Below are 22519 nucleotides of genomic sequence, written 5' to 3' on the forward strand. Positions count from 1 at the left end.
CTGCTAACCGGCTGCAGTTTCGTATTTAAACATGAAAATGGTATTACACTTCTCATCTAACTCCTGGAAAGAGAGCAAACAAGCATGTTTTCAAAAATCTACCATTACAGAATTTCAAAGTTGATAAATACCACTTTAAAATTAAGTTTGCAGTGACAGATTAAGTTTTGAAAAACACAAAAATGTTTGCCTTTTAATAAAGAAAGTTTTTCCTAATTTAAGGAAACTACTTTTTAGATTTGTCTCTCTCTGCGTATACAGCAAATATAGTATAGTATATACTAATATATATAATATAGTAGCAAATAAAATATGCTTCAAAAGTTGACCAGGAAGAACCAAAAAACGGCCGTTTGAAGGCCAGTGCAAACGCATAAACAAGTTGTTGCTTTGAGTCATCAAATCATTCACTTTTTCCCATAAAACGTGAATGCAGCCTTTTTGTTCTAAAGCTGAACAGTTTCTAACCTGCCTATTAAGTAATTAAGGGGCAGAGAGTAGTAGTTTCATCTTTGACTATTTGGTATCTGCTAACTAAATAGTTATCCTTTGTTGTGCTATTAAAAAAACAAAGTGTTTATTATCATGTAATTAAAAAAGGGCGATCAAACTAAATCACTTACTGTTTTTGTTTGTCCTGCGATCATTTTAACCTGCTAAAGAGAGAAAGAAGGTTTGTTAGCAGAGGACATTGCAGTGTGAAGCTGAAATGCTACAGGTTTCTGCCAGAAACTGTAATAAGAACCAGACCAGTTCTTAGCATAGAAACATAAAACGTGACTGTACTTGGCAGGTGCTACACAAACTGACTGAGTCCAGAGAGAAAACTTTGTGGACAGTCTAATGTAGTATTTTATCTTTAAACGTTAAGACTTAACTGTGTTGCACGGTGGGGCTGAACCCTGGCCTCCTGTCTGTCTGGCTGTTCGGGGGTCGGTGGGTTAGTACTGCAGGTTAGTATTCTTATAAGCGTTTGGTCTGGGCTCAGTGAGCAGACCAGGAAGTAGTTTCACCGCTTCGTCTCTGCAGGCGGTCCTCTTGTATAGAGGAGGGGCTCCATAAAGCATGGCTAATGAGATGGCATATTTATGAAGCTTGCTGCAATGCAGACGAGAGAGAGCACCTGGAGAATAAGTGGAGTCGTATAGAGACTGTGCACGTGGTCTCACAGACACAGAAAGACATGCAGGAAAAGCTGCAAGTACAAGTGCATAAAACGTCTTGGTAAATACCTCATGATGTAAGCCAGAGCGACTTTTATGTGTGCAAAAAAAAAAAAAAAAAAAAAAGAGACTCTGTTCCATTATCTCCAATAAACTCAAGGGGTCATACAGTTCAGTATATTAATATATTTTATGAAAAATTAGCTAACTGATGTATTCCACCTACGACTGAGGTTTTTCTGCAGCCAATGTTGTATTATTAGTATTTACTTTGGATAAATTCATCTTAATATTTTCTGTCAGATGTATGTAAAATCTGCAGTTAACCCTTTTTTTTTTTTACTTTGGACTTTACTTGAGTAATTCCAAATCATAGTACTTCTCCATTACATTAGGAAAATATAGAATGTTTACTCTACTACATTTATCTGTCAACTACAGTCACTTGTTACTTTGATTTTATATACGAAACATATGATCATGATATGATATGGTGCATTATTATAGATTAAAGGCGCTGCATACCCACACAGGTTTTTTTCAGTTATGTGGCTGAATAGGTTCATGTTGGAGTTGAGCCCCGCTCATGATTTAAATGAGGTCACCAATAACAATGATACAGTTGTAAGTTGTCCTGCAACAAAACTAACAGGAGAGCTCCTGAAAAATCTCTATTCTTTATCTTGTTTTAAAAGATAATAACCTGTGCGCACAAAATATTATCTTTCAGGACCTTGGGGGTCTTTGGATTATTTAAGTACATTTTGTTGGTAATACTTATGTACTTTTACTCAAGTAGAATTTTGAATGCGGGACTTTTACTTGTAGTAATTGTATATTGTGTTATTGCTACTTTCACTTAAGTGAAGTATCTGAATTATCACCACTGTCTTTTAATAGTTTTACCCGTTTTTGCCCCTTCACAATGCCGGCAATACAAACAAAAAAACATAATTATCAGAGAGCCAGAAGTTCATTCATGCCCTAGAGAGATGATCTCTGAAAAGTCATGAGATCAAATTTCTGTGCTTTGTTTCATTATCAAAAATTATTTTCCATGAATAACCATGCAAAATATAATCTGATTTCAGCTATAAAATCGCTCCAGTTCACGTCCTTTTACATGAACACTTTCAGAAAACCCCTCTAAAAAGGAAGCGTTGAGTCAATGGTAGACTTTTATGTTACTTAATTTATTATTTATTTATCATGTTATTTTATTGTTTGGTGTTGGTTTTGCATGATAAAGATAACATTTTAAAAACACTGATTACTTGCATCTGGGTCTAGATGTGTTAATTAAAGCTATAGTGCGTAATTTCTATCGCCCCCATTAGGAATTCTAAGTAATGACGACAAAACTGTTGGCGCATCCACATGATACAAGCCTTCCGTGATCGCACACGCGCCCCCACCCCTTCTCCACACAGTTGCTGGTAGCCAAGGAGGACACGGAGGATTAAAAAACATGGACTCTTCAGAGAAGGTCATTTTCTTTACTCGAGCTTCTGCGCGGGAAAGTTGCCGGACGACACAATCTTCTGAACATAGCCATACTGAGAAATACAGAGAGAGTTGTGTGGAGCTGATAGTCTTCATTAGCTTTGTAGCAACTAATTTGGCAACGGCTTGAATGTAACGGACGTTCATTAATATCAAAAAGTTACGCACTAAAGCTTTAAGCAATACTGAGACCGATGTCAAGCAGCGCATGGGAGTCCCGATGCAAAGGTTAAGCATTATAAGGATTATGTTAGTGTGACATTTTGTTAGCAAGGGAAGCAAGTGAAAAAGAGGATAGTAATTCAGTGTGAAAAGATAACGTGAGGTACTGAGGACATACAATAACTTACCTCTATCCTTCCCGTTTAGCAATCTCTCCTCTTCCTCCCGAACATCATCTGGTCAGAAAAGAGGGCAATGTGTCAACATGTGTTGGACCAAAACTTCAGCACTCTTAGATTTATAATTACATTTTATACAGAAAGAATTCAAACGTGACACTCTTGAGCCGTTTTATACCCAAATATATAAACATCAAACATATTTTTAAACAAATTTGTGAAAAGTGGATCTCTTCAAAGCTACAAAGATGTCAAAAGAACTTCTGCAGGATACTATGGAAGCGTGGGTTTGTATATATGATTGTGTGTGTTTGTGTTTGTGTTTTTGTGTGTGTGTGTGTGTGTGTGTGTGTACCAGAGTGGAGCTCTTTGACCAGTGAGGACACAGTGTTGGTGATGGAGTCGGCTGCTACCAGAAGGTCATTCCTCAGGTTCCTTCTCGGGCCTGTTATGGAAAGATGTGAGAAAAAGATCCAATATTGTACGTCGCGGTACAAAGATTACATTTACTCAGATTTTGAGGTTAGGGTTACACATCATAACAAACTCAACAACCTAATGCATAATTAAAGCTATAAAAAGCTATTTAACTGATACAGCAAAATAACAAATCACGTTTAAAAGTTAACTTGTCTCCTTTCCCTTTTTTTACACGACATATTTTTCTCAAGAATGCATCTACAGTAGAGCAGAATTAAACAAATAACTGTATAGCTTAGGACAAGCCTTTTTTTAAACCACCTTTTAAGCCCGTTGAGGCAAATTTGTGATTTGATTTAATGTTTTACACCAAGTTTTGATAATGTGGTGCATTTGTGTTCTTGTGTAACATTATAAATTATTTTATGGCAACACAGGATTTCCTATGACAAATGGGCTACTTAAACTATTAGCTCCTGTCAAGTGGTTTGTATTACAGGCTGCAGGTTTTACAGCACACCATGAAGGTGAAACCAGCATTAAAATACCAATATCCTAAAGAGTTAGACCTTTCATCTGCAAACCTGAAATGTATAGCTTGATTTAAATGCATCACTTACAAGTAAAACATTTAGACAAGCAGTTATATGGAAGATTCAACTCATGTGATATCATATACTCGGTTATATATATGAAAGCTAAAACTCTTAAGAGCGAAATTGTTGTTGAGCTGCTAATAAAAGTGGTGGAACAATATGTAAACCCTGTTAGGTCAAGAATAAATCCTACCAGAAACATCACTCCTGTGTCTCAAAGAGGTGAAAAAAGATCCAATGATGAATACCTTCTCGTATATTGTCTCAGAGTGTTAAACCTGAGACAATATACAAAACCAAAACCATAAAACCACCAAGCCCATAAAAACAATAATTGTTTTATGGATGTTTTTTTTTTACCCTGCTGTAAGTTCTGTGTAAGACTTACCTTGGGCAAATGCTTCTTGTACGTCACCACCAACCCCAGCGAGGGAATCTTGAGGAGCGTACATGTGAGCCTGGGGAGATGCAGCGCCTACGGAGCGGACGGTTGATGGGCTCGGTCGAGAAGGAGAGGTGTGAGAAGAACCAGCCGCCTGCGCCTAAGAGATGGATTTATAAGGGGTTGTTGCACATCATCATTTATGACTTTATGACATCTAACTTGTCATTTTTGTTGCAGCTGACATCACCTCCACAATGTAATAAAAGTTCTGGTAACTGCTGGAAAAAGGTGAGTGTTTAGGTCCTGATTCGAAAAATTAAGCAGTTTCTCCATTGCGTGTAAAGTTGACATATTTTTGACATTTTAAGTTTCTGCATGAAATAAGGGCTCAATAACCACATTGCCACCACTTTGAGTCCAACATAAGGGGGATAAACTTACTGCCTGTCGTTGTTCCTCATCCTACAGGGCCACAACATGGGCAGTCGAAAACAAATGGGGAGGAAAAGGATGGAAAAGAAGAGGTCAGGTACAGTCAGAGCTGGAAAAGGGTGACATTTTTAAGGAGGAAATAGCAAGAGAAAAGTGAGGCTTGTTACAGTGAGGACAGGCAGGGAAGTGTGAAGAAAAAGGAAAACGTTGCCCTCTAGTGCAGTGTTTCTCAACGGGGGCGGTACCGCCCCCCAGAGGGCCTTCAGAGGATGACGGGGGACACTGGAAGCAATATTTTGGAAAGGGGGGGCGTTGAGGTGCCCTTGAGGGGTGTTTGTTTGAAAGCTAGTTTAAACCAAAGATTCACAATAACAATACATGTTTACACTTTAAACTACTAAAAAACAGTGGTCTGCTACATTAAAACCTGCCAGTGTATCATAACTCTTCTTCTCTTCTGTGTTTCTGTCAGCTTTGTTTGTCGCAGCTCTGTGCTGCCTTCATGGAAACGGGACGTCAAACACACATCTTAGATGAGCTCCGTACTTCAGCGTGAAGCTGCGTTCAGGGTGGTGTTCTTTAACCCCCCAATGTAGCACAAGTAGACTTTATATTTCACAGTAACAGTTTTTCGTCAGATCGTTTATAGAACACAACGTTTCTGACCGCACCTGAAGGCAGCTTCATTTCACGGAGAAAGAGAGAAAGAAAAGAGACGAGCGAGAGACATCGACTTTAATTTGTTGTTTGGCAAACATTTAGCCGTTTCACAAACTCCCCGGCAGTTCAGGGCTTGTGTTTGGTGTTTTAAAACTAATTGTGGAAGCGATAGAGGCAGTGATGTAACTGTTTACTGTACGGGACTCTCACACCGCCACAAAACGCAGCGCGATGTGGTGTTGCGTTTCTCCAAACGTTTTTTTCTGCTATTTACTCGCAAGACAGGCGATAGCAAACCTATACTCTTCTAAGCATCAACAAAGGGCTCTCACTAACTTTCAAAGGTTGTAAACTTATTTCCATTCGGAAGTAAATCCTTCTGCTTTTACCCCTTGATAAGTGCCACCTTGTTTTCCGTTGGAACAATTCGATTATAGATTTAGATTTGAATGAAAAATATATTTAATAAATTGTGAATAAATTGCTAGCTGTTTCTGATTGGCTACTGTTAGTGTTTGTAATACCTAATTAAAGTTTGAATGTTACATATCTAGACGTTCTGATTGGCTGCGGTTATTTAAATTGAATGTCAAAGGGTTGCATTTTTTTGTAAATATATTTACACCTGTAAATATAATTTCTATTCACATGGCTTTTTTGATACCTGGGAAACTAATAAATATGTTGTTTGTCATTCAATGATATGATTTTTTGATTATTTTTGATAACAATAGTAACAACAATAATAGGCCTAATATTACGGCGTAATCATTAATATTCGGGGCAACATCTTATTTGATGGTGGGGCGGTTAGGGACCTGGATAATGGATAGGGGGGCGCTGGCACAAAAAAGGTTGAGAACCACTGCTCTAGTGTGTGGCAATACACCATGCTGAAAACAATAATCAGAGTGTGTGTGTGTGTGTGTGTGTGTGTGTGTGTGTGTGTGTGTGTGTGTGTCACCTTGAGCAACTTCATCAGTCCCTCGAGCTGCACCATCAGTTCCCTCCTGCTCTCTTGCAGAGATGACATCCTCTGCTCCAGCTCATCTTTCCTTTGTCTGCAACACACACCAACCCTCCATTACTGTCGCATAATAAGAGTGTCAGGAGGCAGCAACAAAAGAACCAGAGAAGGCAGAAGACATAGATCAACTGAAATAATTTGAGGTTACAAAAGGTACACAGATACAGAAAGGCAAAAGGACAGAACGTTAAAAACTCGGTGAGCTCAGAGGTTAGACTTACTGGCCACATTTAAAGCTTTAGTGCGTAACCTTTTGATGTTAATGAACATCCGTTACATTCAAGCTATTGCCAAATGAGTTGCTACAAAGCTAATTAAGACTATCAGCTCGCCTCCGTGTCCTCCTTGGCTACTAGCAACTGCGTGGAGGAGAGGCGGGGGGGTGGGGGCTGTGCCTGATCTCAGAAGGCTTGTGTCATGTGGACGCGCCAACAGTTTTGTTGTCATTACTTAGAATTCCTCATGGGGGAGACAGAAAACTACGCACTATAGCTTTAAACTCCGGTCATGCATCTCCAGATTTGATCTGGTACAAATTCATTTGCACGAAGCCACATCAACAGTATCCATTTTCTGTTAGCCAGATCAAAAATCTAGCATAAATGTAGGTAAGGATCCTGGGAGATCCCCAAACAGCAGAAGAAGGTGAGAGCATTCCCAGAGAAAATGCAAATCGTAGAGCGATCAGATTGAATGAAGCATGAATGGTTGAAGATCGAAGGAACACAGCATAAGACATCCTAGCATTTATTCTCAGTGACCAGTTGTTACAGGTTTTGAAGAGGAGACTCAGTGGAGATGAGATGTGAAAGAACTAGCTGACCAGAACATGAGAACACCATGAGCCTCTGAGAACACACCATAAAGTCTGATGTATACTGCTTCTCAGATGGCAGAAGCAGCAGGGACGTTCATCGTGCACTTATGTCTGCTGAAAAATGCTCTAGTGCCGACCGCCAAGGCCTTTAAAGACTTTGAGAAGTACAGATTGAATCCAAACCGCATTTGATAAAGTCTTACTATTTACAGTGAGTGTACACACATAACATCATACTAGAGAGGTGTTTACAATCTTCAGTATGTGGTCTGGATGGGACAAGAAGTAGAAGCTTTCCTTCTTTTCCTTAACCTTCTCCTCACATGTTAGGAAAAATGAGTAAATAAGCAAACTGTCAGACAACAGTTATGCAGTATACTCCAGATTTGAGTCATTATGATCCCAAATTAAAGCTTTAACAGTAAGATTGACAAAAAGTTTTTTTTTAAATGATCAAGGATATGATAAGAAAGATTACCATAACTGCAAGTTCAAAGAGGTGACACCATCGGACAACTTCATATAGAGATATTACTGATAATGAATTTACACATAAATAGTTACGGTATCCACCGTTGAGATGTGAAGAGGGAAGGGAGACTTGGACATTTTAGGGTACAAAATTGGTGTGCATTTATTATAATAAAACAGAGTGTAGTTACCTTGAATTATGGGAATTAGCTATTGTGTGTTATTAAGGTTGTTTCAGTTTCATCTATATAATTTAGTCCCAAATCAGAAACATGCTCCATTCATCACATTTTGTTTTCAATATTCTAGTCAAAACCACTTACAAAGAAAGAAACAGTACATTTTGTGTTGTAGAATTTTAAAACTTTTGAATTTGGCGCCACTGAGTGGCCACATCCATGACTGCGATTGAGGCATTATTCTACTAACAAAAACTTTCAGCATCAGAAGAAGAAAAAAGATGCACCAATCAAATAAAAATCAGTGGATTTAAAGCTGCTCTGTGTAGCACTTAAAACCACTAGTATCCTTCCATCATCCTTACTGCAACTATCTCTCTAGCAGAATTGTTATTGCTTTAAATCACTCCTCTCCCTTGGAATTTTGTTTTGTAGAAATAGCATGAACATGTTGGAAGAGATTTTTACGTTGGCTTTTCTCAAACTCCACCATCTGTCATCGCCATCTGCCATAAAGCACTCTCCCTCTGTGCTGCAAAGCAACGCGGCAGATTTCCCATCAAATCTGACACTGTGGCACACAATGTAGAAAACGCAAGGTAGCTGGCAAACTTTGATTGTTTTTTTAAAATTATGTTTGGGCATCACTTCTGTGGATATGTCAAAAAAAAACAACTAATAATCGTTATAGTATGTGTGTGCAGCAGGAGACCAGACTACCCATCTCCTGGGCAGTTCCGGTGTTTACAGCACCTGAGCAGACGGAGCTCGGCCAGCAGAGTCGGGTTGGTGCTGCCTTTCCCCGGACTGGCCTGGCACGCTGCGTCATGTTCTATACGGAGACGTTTGATCTCTGCCAAGATCTCTCTGGGAAATGAAAAACATACTGGTAAGCTACTGTTAAGGCTGGGGGAGCACTACATGACTGAACAGACTGTGAAAAGACAGGGCAAGAACACTCTAAACACTTCCGCAGGCTTTTGTAGATTATGTGGAGGAATGAGGAATAAGTTGCATAACTTCTCCAATTTCCCCCCCAAATAAGACCACTGTTCTCTAAATGTGGAGTAAAACTGGGCCAGTAAAACCACCAGACAGGGACAACTGAAATCCTACTGCATATATAAAGTCACAAATACAACTACAACGTGACAGACTTACAAGAGCATGAGTCAAACTAAAAGTTAATTAATTAAAATTAGTGACTCATCCGCTTATTCACACATTTCTACCTGTTTTTGCATTCCAGCTGAGCAATGAGCTCCCTCTTCTGTTTGTTCACATCAAAGTTGATGCTCCGGTTAGGTATCACCTGAAAGACACACACAACATTGAGTTACTGGAGCTCACTGACTGTGTGATGACCATTTATCATTTAACAACCAAAAGATGGTCTAAGTTTAGAGAGAGAGACCACGCACAATTGTACGTCAGAGCTCTATGTATACGTAACACAGAAGTACTTAGTTGTGTTTTTATGTATTAGCCGTTTACTGTTTGTGAAAAAACAAGGTGCTGTTGACTCACTCCTGTGCTGTCAGTCTCTGCCAGTCGGGAGGTGTAGCGGGCGATCAGTTTGTGCTCTTCATCTTCTCTTCTGGGACTGTCCACACTACTGACGCACAGAGAGCAGGACAATCAGCAACTTACTCACAGCACCATAAACTAATGATCTTTTTAAAAAAAAAAAATTTAACTCTTCCCATTCTTTATTCATTTACTGGGTGTAAATGTTTCCCCAAGAGCTGATTGTGGATAACCGTTTTTAAAGGTCCTATGGCATGCTGCTTTTTGGATGCTTTTATATAGACCTTAGTGGTCCCCTACTACTGTATCTGAAGTCTCTTTTATATAGACCTTAGTGGTCCCCTAATACTGTATCTGAAGTCTCTTTCCCGAAATTCAGCCTTGGTGCAGAATTACAGCCACTAGAGCCAGTCCCACAATGACCTTTCCTTAGGATGTGCCATTTCTGTGTCTGTAGCTTTAAATGCTATTGAGGAGGAGAGAGGGGGGGGCAAGGTGGAGGATGGGGGTGTGGCCTTGACCAACTGCCACTTTGCGTCATGATGGCTCTCTCTTTCTCATGGGTGGGCCAGATTCTCTGGGTGGGCAAAGCAGAGAAAGGGGAGGTAACCTTCCTCCTTATGATGTCATAAGGAGGAGATTCCAGATCGGCCCATCTGAGCTTTCATTTTCTCAAAGACAGAGCAGGATACCCAGGGCTCGGTTTACACTTATCACCGTTTCTAGCCACTCGGGGACCATAGGCAGGCTGGGGGAACTCATATTAATGTTAAAAAAACCTCATAAAGTGAAATTTTCATGCCATGGGACCTTTAAATCAGTTGGCCTAATGTTGGCCTACACATGATACGCGATTTGCTCTCTGCTGATCTGCACCCAAGCGCAGAGAGCAAAGCACAGCGCAGGTAAACGCCATCAAGGGTAGCAAGGAAGCTATTTCCCGTTGCTAGGTAAAGACATGCTGTTATCTCATTGGTTGCACTTTCGAAAGGTCAGCAGCAACTAGGTCAAAGTTGAATTTGAACTTTGAGCACAGCGCAAAGCGGCAAATCCAAGCGGTGTGCAACGCCAGGGGTAGCGCGGCGCATAGTTGGGCACCCTCCCCATAGGAAACCAATGGAACTGCCGGCACAAAGCGGTTTTGCCGCCTATCGTGTGTAGGATAGAGATACAGTAGACATCTTGCAAACAGCTTGGAGACGATTTACACATTGATTTCATTTGTTTTTACTTGATCTTTGCTCTTCACCACAATAATAATAAGCTACAAAACCAAATTTGGATGCACTTTGACTAAATTCGGGTCTATCTGTACTGCACTCTCACCTTGGGGTGGTCTGGAGGCGATTCACATACGCAGCAATCAGAGCGTGTTCCTCATTCATACGCTGAGCGGCTGCCAAACTGGACGAGAGAAAAACAGAAAAATCTTAGACTTCTCTTTATTGATCCTTTTGGGATGACTCCCGCAAGGAAATTAGATTTCCAGCAGCAGATTTTAGCAGCTTACAAAACACACACTCTTTAAATAAAGAGGTATAAAAAAATACAGTATAGAAAAAAATACAGTATAAGAATAACAATAAACCTTTAGCTAAATATTTTTTACAAAAAGTAAACAAACAGTAAACAACAATAAACTACAGATAAATAAAGATAAATATATAGATATATAGGACTGTGTATGGTATTGTGTTATTATACAGTTAATAAATAAATAACATTTAGCATAAATTAGCAGTTAAGAGCAGGTAGAGTGTCCAGGTATATGTGAGTAGATTATTAATTTATTGCACAGTGAATGAGTGAGTGGCTAAATAAACGTGAATTAAAATTATTCAGATTATAATGTACAGTATTCTCATTAACTAAATATCACATATATCTCAACATATTTCATTTATTTTCAAACAATAAAAAGGTAATTTCTTAAATGTCTCAGCACAATGTATTGCTGTCATTTTGCTCACCCTGCTTACAGTGAAAATGATCCTTTTTTTTTTTTGTCTGGTGATATAATGTAATGCATTTGTAAAACACATATCAGACTGTCAGAATTTGGAACAATAAAATTCTGGACCTATTTACACCTTTGACCTTGGTGTTTTCAGTCCTCCAACATTTCTCAAGATGGAAAGAGGCATTCAATGCCTAATTTAAGAAAACATTACAAAGTAGAAACTAAAAACTGAAAAATGTAATCCGGTAAGCAATCAGTCGAAATTTTCTTTTTCGACAAGGTAAAAGGTGACATCCAAAAATCTTGTAGATATTTGATGAACACATTTCCGCTGAAGTTTTTTTTCCCAAATGCCGTCTGTTTAATTCTCCGTTCACTTTTGGGCTGCAATTAACAATTATTTTCAATATCTATAATGTGCCAATAGTTTTTCCAATTAATCATTTGCTCCACAAAATGTCAGAAAAAAGTGAAAAGTACAAAGACGGAGAGCTCAACGTGCTGCACCTTAAGAAAGACAAGAAATGGAAATCAGAGGAACAGCCCAAAACCCCAAAATATTGAATTTACCATCACATAAAACAAAAAAGCAGCAAATCCACAAAATCTAAAAGCTAAAAGTTCAAGCTATTAAAAACCCATACATGTTGACTCAACCAAGTATTTACCGATGTAACCTGTGGTTTTAAACTCCAGATCTATTACTACTATATACAGAACAAAATATCACAAACAATAAACTGGTGTTTTTCTACTCTTCATGTCAGTCTTTACCTTGTGGAGGACTCGGGCACTGATGAGGACAGCAACATGGCTTCACTGGTGTTCCCAGTGGGGCGAGAGGGGCTGCACACACAGAAACACACAATGTATCAGACCCATATTATCAACAGTGTAAACACAGAGTAAGGATAACAACATGAACTCATTAAACACAAAGTCCTGCCTGTCAGAAAACACACATTCTTACACTCACACACTCTCTCTGACGTGCTTTTGAGTGCAATCATGCAATAGTGAATTGTACTAGTCTGAGCAAACACAGACAGGGCAAAGATCACCAGAGGGGAAGAGAGAGAGAGAGAGAGAGAGAGAGAGAGAGAGAGAGAGAGAGAGAGAAAGAATGCAGATCCAGAGGTATCAGAAAAAAAGACAAAACATTAGAAAAAATAATGTTTGTGAGAGAAATAAACCTGACACAGCATCATCATAAATATACTCACATCTGTGCTAATGCAGTCTACCTAGCCTGATTATGTGCCCAATGCTTGGAAGTCTGTAACGACCCAGTCTGTCGATGTTGGAAAATCAAACAGTGTGGATCAACTACAAGGGGCGGAGCAAATAAAGTGGTTCGCTATAGAGGTGGGACTTTTGTGGTCTCGTGTTATCTGAACTTCTTGTGTACATGTAACTGTATCAGTGATAACAGACCTAAATGTTATTTTAGGCCAAGAGTCTGCGATTTGGTAGTAAATGTTTAACTTTCTGTAATGAAAAGTTACAGTTTTCAGTGGCAAGTTTCAACATTCCTATTAGAGCTTCTACAAAACCCTTCAACTGTCCGCCTGAACATTAACTTATGTCTTATGCAGCAACAACACTGTATGTACTTACATAAAGGGCTGGGCAATAATTCAGTTTTATTGTTTATAGTCTTCCAGAGGAATGCCAATATCATCAAAAGAAGTTTGTTGTTGAGGATTCTTTTGGTTGAAATTAAAAAAACAAAATACGTTGTTTTTTTTCTAACAATTATTTATTTCAACCACATTGCTAAGGCCTACCTCCATCACCTTGACTCTAGAAATACCATGCAATATTGTTTCCATCCATTTTGTTGATCTAGCAGTGCTATTTACAATGCCACTAGTCTCACATAGGCAGACCTATCTCCACAGCGCTATATGATAAAATCATTGAACCGTTTATCTGTGATAGCTAAAAAGTGCCATACATGTAAGACAAGCTGAGAAGACACACAATAGCTAGCATTAGCTGACATTAGGCCCTGGTTGTACACAGCCAATTAAGACTGTTGAGGCATCCTTACAAATTCAACTTTTCATTTTCATGATAAAGAATGTGGCATTTCTTCATTCCAACACTACCTAGGCGTGCTTTAAATGGACCATTCCTTGTGTCAGTCATTAGTGTTGTTGTGAGTGTTGTGAGGTCTTACACTATGTTGGAGAGGTTTAGGGTCCTCTCAGGTTCCTCTGGGTAAATAGGATGAGGGGGCTCTCTGGAGGACACACAGCCCAGAGTCCTGCTCAGGGCTCGGCCAAGCTTTGTCGCTGATGACTTCTACAGACAGACAGACACAGACACAGACACAGACACACACACACCTATCAGGTCATCATTCATAAACTATATGACTTTTGTAACCCAGGAATTTTCTGCAGCAATGTTAACTGCATTAAAAGGGCAGGATTGAACTCCAAGGAATTTTGGTACTTTTATTGTCTATCTAAGGTTTGAAGGGTTGATTAAGGTACAGTATGTTTTCCCTGTTTTTCCTCTCCAGGAAATATATTAAAAATTGAACTTTGAAGCAATTTCAAACCTTTTTTATTTATTACCCGTTTTATATGCAAGTACACGTATGTATATGTGCATATGTACATGACTATGTATGTACTATTATTTACTTATTTTTATTTACATAATCCAATTAAATTGTTGTAGTAACCTTTTACTATAGGCCCCAGGCAGTATAGCTAATGCAATAAAACAAATAAACAAACCGTTGGCTGAGTGATTAGAGTTAAAATATTAAAATCTAATTAACAACTTAATCCATGTTGTACATTTTATCCTATGCGGATAAAATCCCCTATGTCGCAAATGTGCCAAGTTAAAAGACAATTATCGTCAAAGTTCTGACTTCAGTTTCTGATTTAATTTTTTAACACAGCAATGCAGCATACCTCATCAAAGCAGACAGGAGACATGATGTAACTGTTTTTTAAGAGTAAAGTGTGGAGAAGTGAATCAGATAAACTGAGAGTAAAATAGAGCCCCAAAACTGAATCCTGTTGGTAACCATATGTAAAGTCTGCAGAGGATTATTAGGATGAGTTTCCAGCGATGAGAAGACGGTTGGGCCCTCATGTACGTACATTTGCAAAAGTAGCGTTATCATGTAATTCTATGAGATTGTGATATTTCCATTCCTATTTTTGGAAATAAATACATCATAATGAGCAAAATATTCAAAAATATGTCGGTGGAAATACACCTCTGTTTGGCTACTGACTCCTTGTCCGGATTTATTGAGGGATAATCGCAAGTTTTGGCTATGTTGTACATAAACACATATATACATAGTCTAGATTTTATTCAGTTAACTAATCCAGATTTTAACCTTAACCATAAAACATCTCCTTGAAGAAGTGAGGACCAGACAAAATGTCATGTCATGTTAGTTACGTCTTACTTCCCAAGTACCCAAAAATGAATAATGGTCCTATTGAAGAAGGACGTCCAAGAGAGCACAAACGCACGGAGTGCCCCCTGGTGTGATGAATGAGTAATCACACAGTGTCTTACCCAGGATGAGTGCTCCTTCATCTGATGCTGGTTGCTATGAGAGCCACTGGCATTGCCACGCCAGAAGCAGTTCTGGCAGAGCTGGTACCCACGGCAACGGAGGCAGCGATAGCGGAAGCCCGTCATGCTGTTGCCACGACAGTAGGAGCATGACACGGGATGATAAACTGAGAGAGAGAGAGAGAGAGAGAGAGAATCTGTCATTGATAGTTTCAGCTTTGCATGACAAACAAGTCTCACAAGTTATCTTATATCTATATGTGTGTGTGTGTGTGTGTGTGTGTGTGTGTGTGTGTGTGTGTGTGTGTGTGTGTGTGTGTGTGTGTGTGTGTGTACCATGCTCCACGTTGGCCATGCGGTGCATGAGAGGCAGCCAGACAAGACACGGAGGAGGGTCAGCTACGATATCGAGGAACATGTTGAGCATCACCCTCTTCTACATCAACGAAAACAAAAGGACAAAACTCTTCAGGAACACAAACTAAAAATGAACAATTAGAATCAGATTCAGTTTTTATAATCATGTGAGGAGAAACTGAGTTGTTGCAGAAACACTGTAGATAATATAATACCATTATCAGAAAACGTAGGCAAAAAAACAATAACTATGAAATAAATCTATATAATAAAAAGGACAGATGGATGAGGTGTGTGAGCGAACCTGTTGTGGAAAGCATGAGCGTGCTAAGGTGTGTGTGTAGCCAAAGGACGGGCCTTCGTGTGCAGCGGTGGGCAGCTTGAGAGCCTCCCTCAGAAAACCATCAAACTTGGACTGTACCAACACACCGCTGGAGTCCGATACCTGAGAAAAAATATCTACACACACACACACACACACACACACACACACACACACACACACACACAAAAATACAAATACCACAAATACAAAATGTAAACTCTTGCTCCTGTTATGCTTTCATTATCACTATTTCTATCTCTCTCCCCAAAGCCAACATATGAAATCAGTACGATCATGCCCATTTTCTGGGGAATGTTTAAAATATTTCTGAGAAATGTAAGAGGATAGACCTGTAACAGGTTCCATGTCAGTCCTAATGGTATTAAGTATTAACTAGTACTTACAGCGGAGTTTATCTACCAGTTTCCCTCCACACAGTGTGGCTAGCATCGCCTTCACAGAGAGCACCGTCAGACGGCTGTCAGGCTCACTGGGACAAACACAAAAACATATCACACCGTAGAACAGTATATATGTGACATTATCACACATGGCCATGTATGTTGTGGGCATCCATCAACACAATTTTCCATCTTAAGCATCCACAGATTTCTCTCTAGTTACCCGTCAATGGCGGCCAGTATAAATTCAACTAGCAGGACGGTGCTCTCTCGCGGGTTGATGGTGTGTGTGGTGGGCAGGCGCTTGCTGAGCTGGTTGAACAGGGAGGACACCAAGTTCTCCAGTCTGGTCACAGAGATGCCGGCGTTCAGCTCTACAGCGTTCAGACCAGCGTCCCGCACCGCCTCAATCACATTGTATATGTCGATCAGATGCACTGGAAAGAGACAAGTCGAGTCAGTGAAATATCCCCGCATAATGATTTTAAAAAGCTTATTGTAGAGTTAAATTTCCCACTTTTCTTAAACTAAAACAGTTGTTGTGATAGTATTTTGAAATTATTCTTCTAGTTTCAACAAAAGGTAACCTGATTTAAAAAGGGTAAAAAATCGGTGACATTTTAATATTATTTTTTTTGTACATCACAAACTTATTTGACAAGGAAATTTCTGTATTTACACTATGAAGTGTTAAAACTGCACTAGAGAGCATTTCCACAAAGAAGAAGCAACAGACAAAATTCAAACTGCCATGTCATTTTCTTAGTAACCAATGTTCCCATGCTGAAGGAGACCAGGGATGACTTACAGTTGCATCTCTTCTGTATGAATCTGAGCTTGCAGGCTGTTCGATACGTAGAGAGACAAATGGCATCCAAGTTCTGCTCCCCTGTGACGAAAAGATGAAAACATTTACAAACTCTGCTGGGTGATTGTGTATCTGGAATGGAAAAACAATCTCTGGGCTCATTACAATCTCATGTAAGTCTTATATCAGGGGTCAAGAGTTACTCACCAAGCTCTACGAGGATCTGTCTCCCCTCTGCTTCTGCTGTCACTGGAGTCCCCCTCCCTCTGTCTCTCTGTCCCCCCTCCTCCATCACCATCTTGCAGAAAACACAAAACAGCAGAAAAACTCAGCACTAGGGCTGTCCTCGACTAAAGATTAACCATCTGTAAAACTGACTTTCTCCACAATTAATCCTGCAAAAGCACCACTTTAAATCTTGTGTTTACCAGAAATGTGCCCATAAGTTTCTTGGAAATGAGTAATTAAGCATGAATAAGCATAAAAAATGCCTTATCAACTAAAGAAATCTTAGTCGACTAAGACCAAAACGACCGATTAGTCGACTAATCGACTAAGAGGTGGCAGCCCTACTCAGCACCTGGGTTTCCATACACATATTGAGAAACATCATTAAACATTTCTATTTGCTTGTTTGGTGACCATGTACACTATTTGGCCTAATGTACCAGAGTTAGCTTAAACCTCTTTTTCATCTGCAGTCACTATCTTGTTTCTCTCATGTACAGAGTACGATTGTATGACTCAGTGCATTTCAGTTTTGGTCTTTTACAGGAAATATGGTCAACAAATTATTTAAAAAACCAACAGCAATCAATTCTTGTAATGTTCTCTGATATGTTTCTGGTGGATATGATTTGTTCAACATTTTAAAAAGTGACTTAAAGTTCAGAAAAACCTTAGATGGGATACTCATAAGTGACATAATGGCCAGAAAATACACAAACAAACCAGGCACTGTCTGTGTAACTGTAACTTTTATTTTTACACAGAGGTCTAGTGTATGCATACCGACACACCCACCCGCACACACACACTAAAGGCAGGCAGGCGGCTCAGAGTCAAAACTCAGGGCCACCGGAGGATGAGCTGAGTGCTTAGTAAATAAACACATTAATGAGAGCAGCTGAGGAAATCTGATCTGTAGGTTGGCATTTTAGACTACTTAACAAGGGTACAGAGATAGAGAGAGTGAAAGAAAGAGCGAAACAAAGAGCAAAGAGCAAAAGAAATGGAGAAAAGAAAGGAAAGACAAGAATAATGAAGGAAAGAAGGAAAGAAAAAAGGAAGGGAGGATGAAAAAAAATGAAGAAAGGAAAAAAGAAATGGAGAAAGGAAGTTAGCTGTCAACCACTGTCAGGTGACAAAGAAAACACCACAGGATATCAGTCGCCATGGTAACAGTTGTACTACCCCACAAAACTGGAACACGCACAGACACACACACACAAATATTTGCATTCCTTAAATGTGGACACACACGCACACACACACACACACACACACACACACACACACACACGCACACATGCACACACGCACACACGCACACACACACACACACACACACAGAGACACACGCACACACATTCCAGAGAGGATTTAAAAGCTTCCCCAGGAGACTTCATGCTTCATCTAGACAAAAGAAGGATTCCTCCTTTCAGTCAATCTCTCTCTCACACTCAGACACACTCTCCCGCTCTAAAATTCCCATACATCTTTATACAGCTGTTTCACTCTTAAGGCTGCTGATACCAGCTAGTCAAGTGTAACTTTCTTTATTCTAACCCAAATGTGCTCTCTTGACAACTTATGCCACTCCTTCCAAGTGCCCTTGAGTAAGACACTAGAAACACACTAGACAACTTTTGTCAGAGGACAGCTCATGTTACCCGACTGTAAAGTTCCACCTTGACCACTCATACTGCAAAATATCAAACATACTTGATAAAAACTGGAATCCACAGATACATCTGGTGAAAGTAATGGTGCATTTGGGCATATTTAGCACCAAGCAGATATTGGACATTATGCAGCTCTGATAGGGCAGTTGTTTTCGGACATTGACACTATCAGCAAGATAGACTAGGCCTTATTATATTGTTTACTGGTGCTTAACAAATACGCTAATTCCCAACTTGGTTTGTAGATTAGTTTCTCAATAAATCGACTGATCATTTGGTGTGTAAAATTTCAGAAAATAGTGAAAAATGCCCACCGCAATTTAGCAAAGCCTAAGGTGATGTCATCATTTTTTTTGTTTTACAGTCACATTTAAATGGAATTTTTGTTGCTTGAAAAACTAATCGATTCTTAAAATAGGTGGCGATTAATTCTGAAACATCTTCACCTTCCACTATCTAATGTTACAATTGTTCGGCATTTGGGGAAATACTCTCATTGGCTTTCTGACAGAGATTGAAGATGAAAGAAAGCGAATACGTTTCCCAAAATGGTGAACTATACCTTTAAAGGACAGCCAGCAATACAGGAAGGCAGCTGAACAGGTGGATACATGTGAGCCAATGAAAGGTTTGTTGCTGAACATTTTTATAGTCGCTCATTATAACTTCATCACGAACTGTCTGTATGTTACGTGAGCCAAAAATAAAGTCTCCCCAGGTCACCAGTTACCACACTGGACTCCCATTGGTGAGGAATTTGATATTTCCAGCCTGGCCTTAGTGATAACAACACTCTGTCTGTCTGTCTGTCTGTCTGTCAGGAACATTTGGTCTGTGAGACTTGCTTCCTATTTTAACTCTGCAAGGTTTAAACCATCTGAGATATAATTATCCTTCCCGCAATTACCCCCAACTATGTCAGAGGGCCAGGAACAGCTTGGCTGTCGTTTTCCCAATCACTGGCTCGGAGTACAAAGGTTGGTCACAGGAAATAGATCCAAACATTGTTTTTAGAAAGTGACGTCCAAATCAAACAGACTTTTACCCAGGTCCCTGCTTCATAAATGAATGGAGCACCTGCAGCTACCTAACCAAAATTCACTCAAAACAATAAAATATAGGCGGAGTGAAATATTATAGTACACATACATCATTATGCTTAACAGTTCTAGGCTTAAATTAACTTTGTTTTTAACAAAGTTTTAAAAAGGATAACGTCCTTGCTACTTTCCTTGTAATCTCAATTAAAAGTTCAAAAATGATTTGTTTCTCATTTCGATAACGTTATTACAGTTCTTATTACTGACTTTTTGGTTTATGGGTTTTGTGTCAAAAGTCAGACCTATATTTGCCTCTTCTACAGAAAAGTAGGCTTTGAGCCATTTCTCATTAAACTAGGCGTAGAAGGATGATGACAAATTATTGGAAAAAAAAACATAAAGCTGTGGAATTTCAATTATTTTTGTTTGTTTGACTTTGCAACCATATTCATCATCTTAGTTTATCATGTTAGCATGCTAATGTTTGCTACTTAGCACTAAACTCAGTTAAGGCTGACGGGAATGCCATTCATTTTGCAGGTATTTGGACATAAACCAAAATATTGACAAATAACAAATTTGGCTAAAATACAAATGTAGTTTTGGCAACTGACAACTTTTGTCAACTGTGAAATAGTTTCTGCTATTAAAACAAAGTCATTACATGATTTGGGTGGGCAGCAGAGTAATTGCTTTACTACCACACTGCTTACAAACTTTTTGCTGCTTTGGAAGTAAAACTCAATATTAGCGATGTAACGATACACTCAACTACCGATACAATATGATTCACGATTTTAAGTTCACGATACGATTTTATCACGATTTTTTTTTTTTTACAGAATGAAATGACTGAAAAATATTCCTTTATATAAACTGTGCAAAACAGCAGATGTGTCCTCTTATCAAAAGTGCAACTGAAATAGTATTTTAATCTTAAATAACAATTGTTTATTGTTAAGACCGTATGGTTAAATTTAAATAATTTATTTAAAATGTAAGAACTATAACAACTATTTTTTCACCAGTCATTTGCTGTTAAACGACAAAAAGAAGAAACACTAGATGGCAGAAGGGTATTTTTACAACAACACTGAGGGCAACACAGGCTTACAGAGCCGGACCCAAACGCAACACTCCCAACTGTTTCTCCGACAGCGGCAGCATGGTGTCTCAAGTGCAGCTAGTCCACTCTGTGTCTTTAGCTGCAGACTGTTGTACGTCCCGTTGCTGGAATCCTTTCCAGTGAAATACAGACACACTTCACATCGTTTAGCTGTCAGCATTTTAACCGTGTTTAAGCCAGCTAACGTTACTTGCTGTATGTTAACTACGTCATGCCCTAGGCCAGAGATCTTCAACAGTGGGTCCAGGATCCCTCAGGGGTCCTCAGAGTTACTGCAGGGGGGCCACCAAATTATTGGTAATTTTTTGAAAAATCAAAATGTCCTAACATGAATCCAACATATTATTAGCAAATATAAATCAGCCTATTTGTGATAGGCTTACTGGCCTATAGGTAAGCTAGCCACTAAGATAGCCATCCACAGATACAATTAATCCAAAGGATTCACTGTGCCACATGTATGTTTAACATCAAAACATGATTAATGAAATCATGCCAACAATTATTATTTTAATAGCTTAGTATTCTATGCAACAAAAAGGTATGTATAAAGGCTTTAGGCCGCCCTACACGTTATTGTAGGCCCAGTTTAATATGCAACTTCATTTTATACAATATATGTAGTAGGGGGTCCCTGCTCCATCTCTCTTTCAGTTAAGGGGTCCTTGGTTTAAAAAACGTTGAAGACCCCTGCCCTAGGCTGTTTAAAAATGGAATTGTGATTAACAGGGTTCATACACATTTTAACCAATACTTTTTCATGACTTTTCGGCAAATTTCCATGACTATGTACTCCTGAAAATGTTAGTCGACATTATACAATAAGAATAAAAGTCTGTGTTAAAGTTTACACTCAGAGGTTTAACAATAAAATGAATGACAATGTACGTTCATAGTGGGATTCGTAATATCGCGCCCCGAATAGAACGTTGAGGTTAAGACGACGTGAAATACATTTTTTATTAAACGATTTTTTTTTAAATTAATCACATATTATTATGCTGTGTTTTTCAGGTTTTTTCAAAACGTATGAACCCTGGATTAATTTTTTATCTCACCCGCTTGTAATCTTTACACATTTAAATTGATTTTTAACCGATTCACGATGCAAAGTTACATCCCCTACTCAATATGGATTATAAAATGAGGTGATAATGACAAAGAGCTCTGTTCACAAAACAACTGCGTTCCTGATTTCCGATGGAAATAAAAGCCTCCACACACTCAGTGAAAACTCTACAGTTAATGTGACTGATGACTGACAGACGAGTTACTTTGTGCAGTGTGGGTTCAAGTTAGCTATAGAAAGTAAAGTATAAAGGGGGAGAGACAGAAAGAATAGGAAACGGAAGTAGAGAGGTATATACAGCTGACTGCATGTGTGTTGCTTCTCTGTGTTTGTGTGGGTGGTGATGCTCGCTGCTCTGTTGCACCATGGTGTTTTATTATGGCTGACATTTGCTGAGCTTTACGGAAACAAATACACAAACAGCACACGCTGCCCTGAATACACACAGAGATA

General features: G+C 39.1%; 1 protein-coding gene across 8 annotated transcripts in view; it reads right to left on the minus strand.

Moving 5' to 3' along the window:
• dtnba (dystrobrevin, beta a) overlaps positions 1-22519 on the minus strand; it is a 39636-nt gene that overhangs the window by 11398 nt on the left and 5719 nt on the right. For 2 of the 8 annotated variants that reach the window (XM_035995789.1, XM_035995790.1), the window contains exons 3-22: positions 17135-17225; positions 16928-17008; positions 16343-16556; positions 16123-16208; positions 15698-15852; positions 15373-15472; positions 15037-15203; positions 13664-13788; positions 12256-12327; positions 10848-10925; positions 9522-9609; positions 9227-9306; positions 8748-8861; positions 6465-6561; positions 4850-4870; positions 4412-4565; positions 3363-3452; positions 3017-3064; positions 879-1123; positions 624-656 (exon numbers count right to left, since the gene is read on the minus strand). In XM_035995789.1, coding sequence (XP_035851682.1) covers positions 942-1123; positions 3017-3064; positions 3363-3452; positions 4412-4565; positions 4850-4870; positions 6465-6561; positions 8748-8861; positions 9227-9306; positions 9522-9609; positions 10848-10925; positions 12256-12327; positions 13664-13788; positions 15037-15203; positions 15373-15472; positions 15698-15852; positions 16123-16208; positions 16343-16556; positions 16928-17008; positions 17135-17225 — 2043 coding nt within the window. In that variant the 3' untranslated portion in view covers positions 624-656; positions 879-941. Of the gene's footprint in view, positions 1-623; positions 657-878; positions 1124-3016; positions 3065-3362; positions 3453-4411; positions 4566-4849; positions 4871-6464; positions 6562-8747; positions 8862-9226; positions 9307-9521; positions 9610-10847; positions 10926-12255; positions 12328-13663; positions 13789-15036; positions 15204-15372; positions 15473-15697; positions 15853-16122; positions 16209-16342; positions 16557-16927; positions 17009-17134; positions 17227-22519 lie in introns of all 8 variants that reach the window. The other 6 variants (XM_035995788.1, XM_035995791.1, XM_035995793.1 and 3 more) reach the window with 6 other exon arrangements.

Source organism: Sander lucioperca, chromosome 19, assembly GCF_008315115.2.
Source record: "Sander lucioperca isolate FBNREF2018 chromosome 19, SLUC_FBN_1.2, whole genome shotgun sequence".
Taxonomy (NCBI): domain Eukaryota; kingdom Metazoa; phylum Chordata; class Actinopteri; order Perciformes; family Percidae; genus Sander; species Sander lucioperca.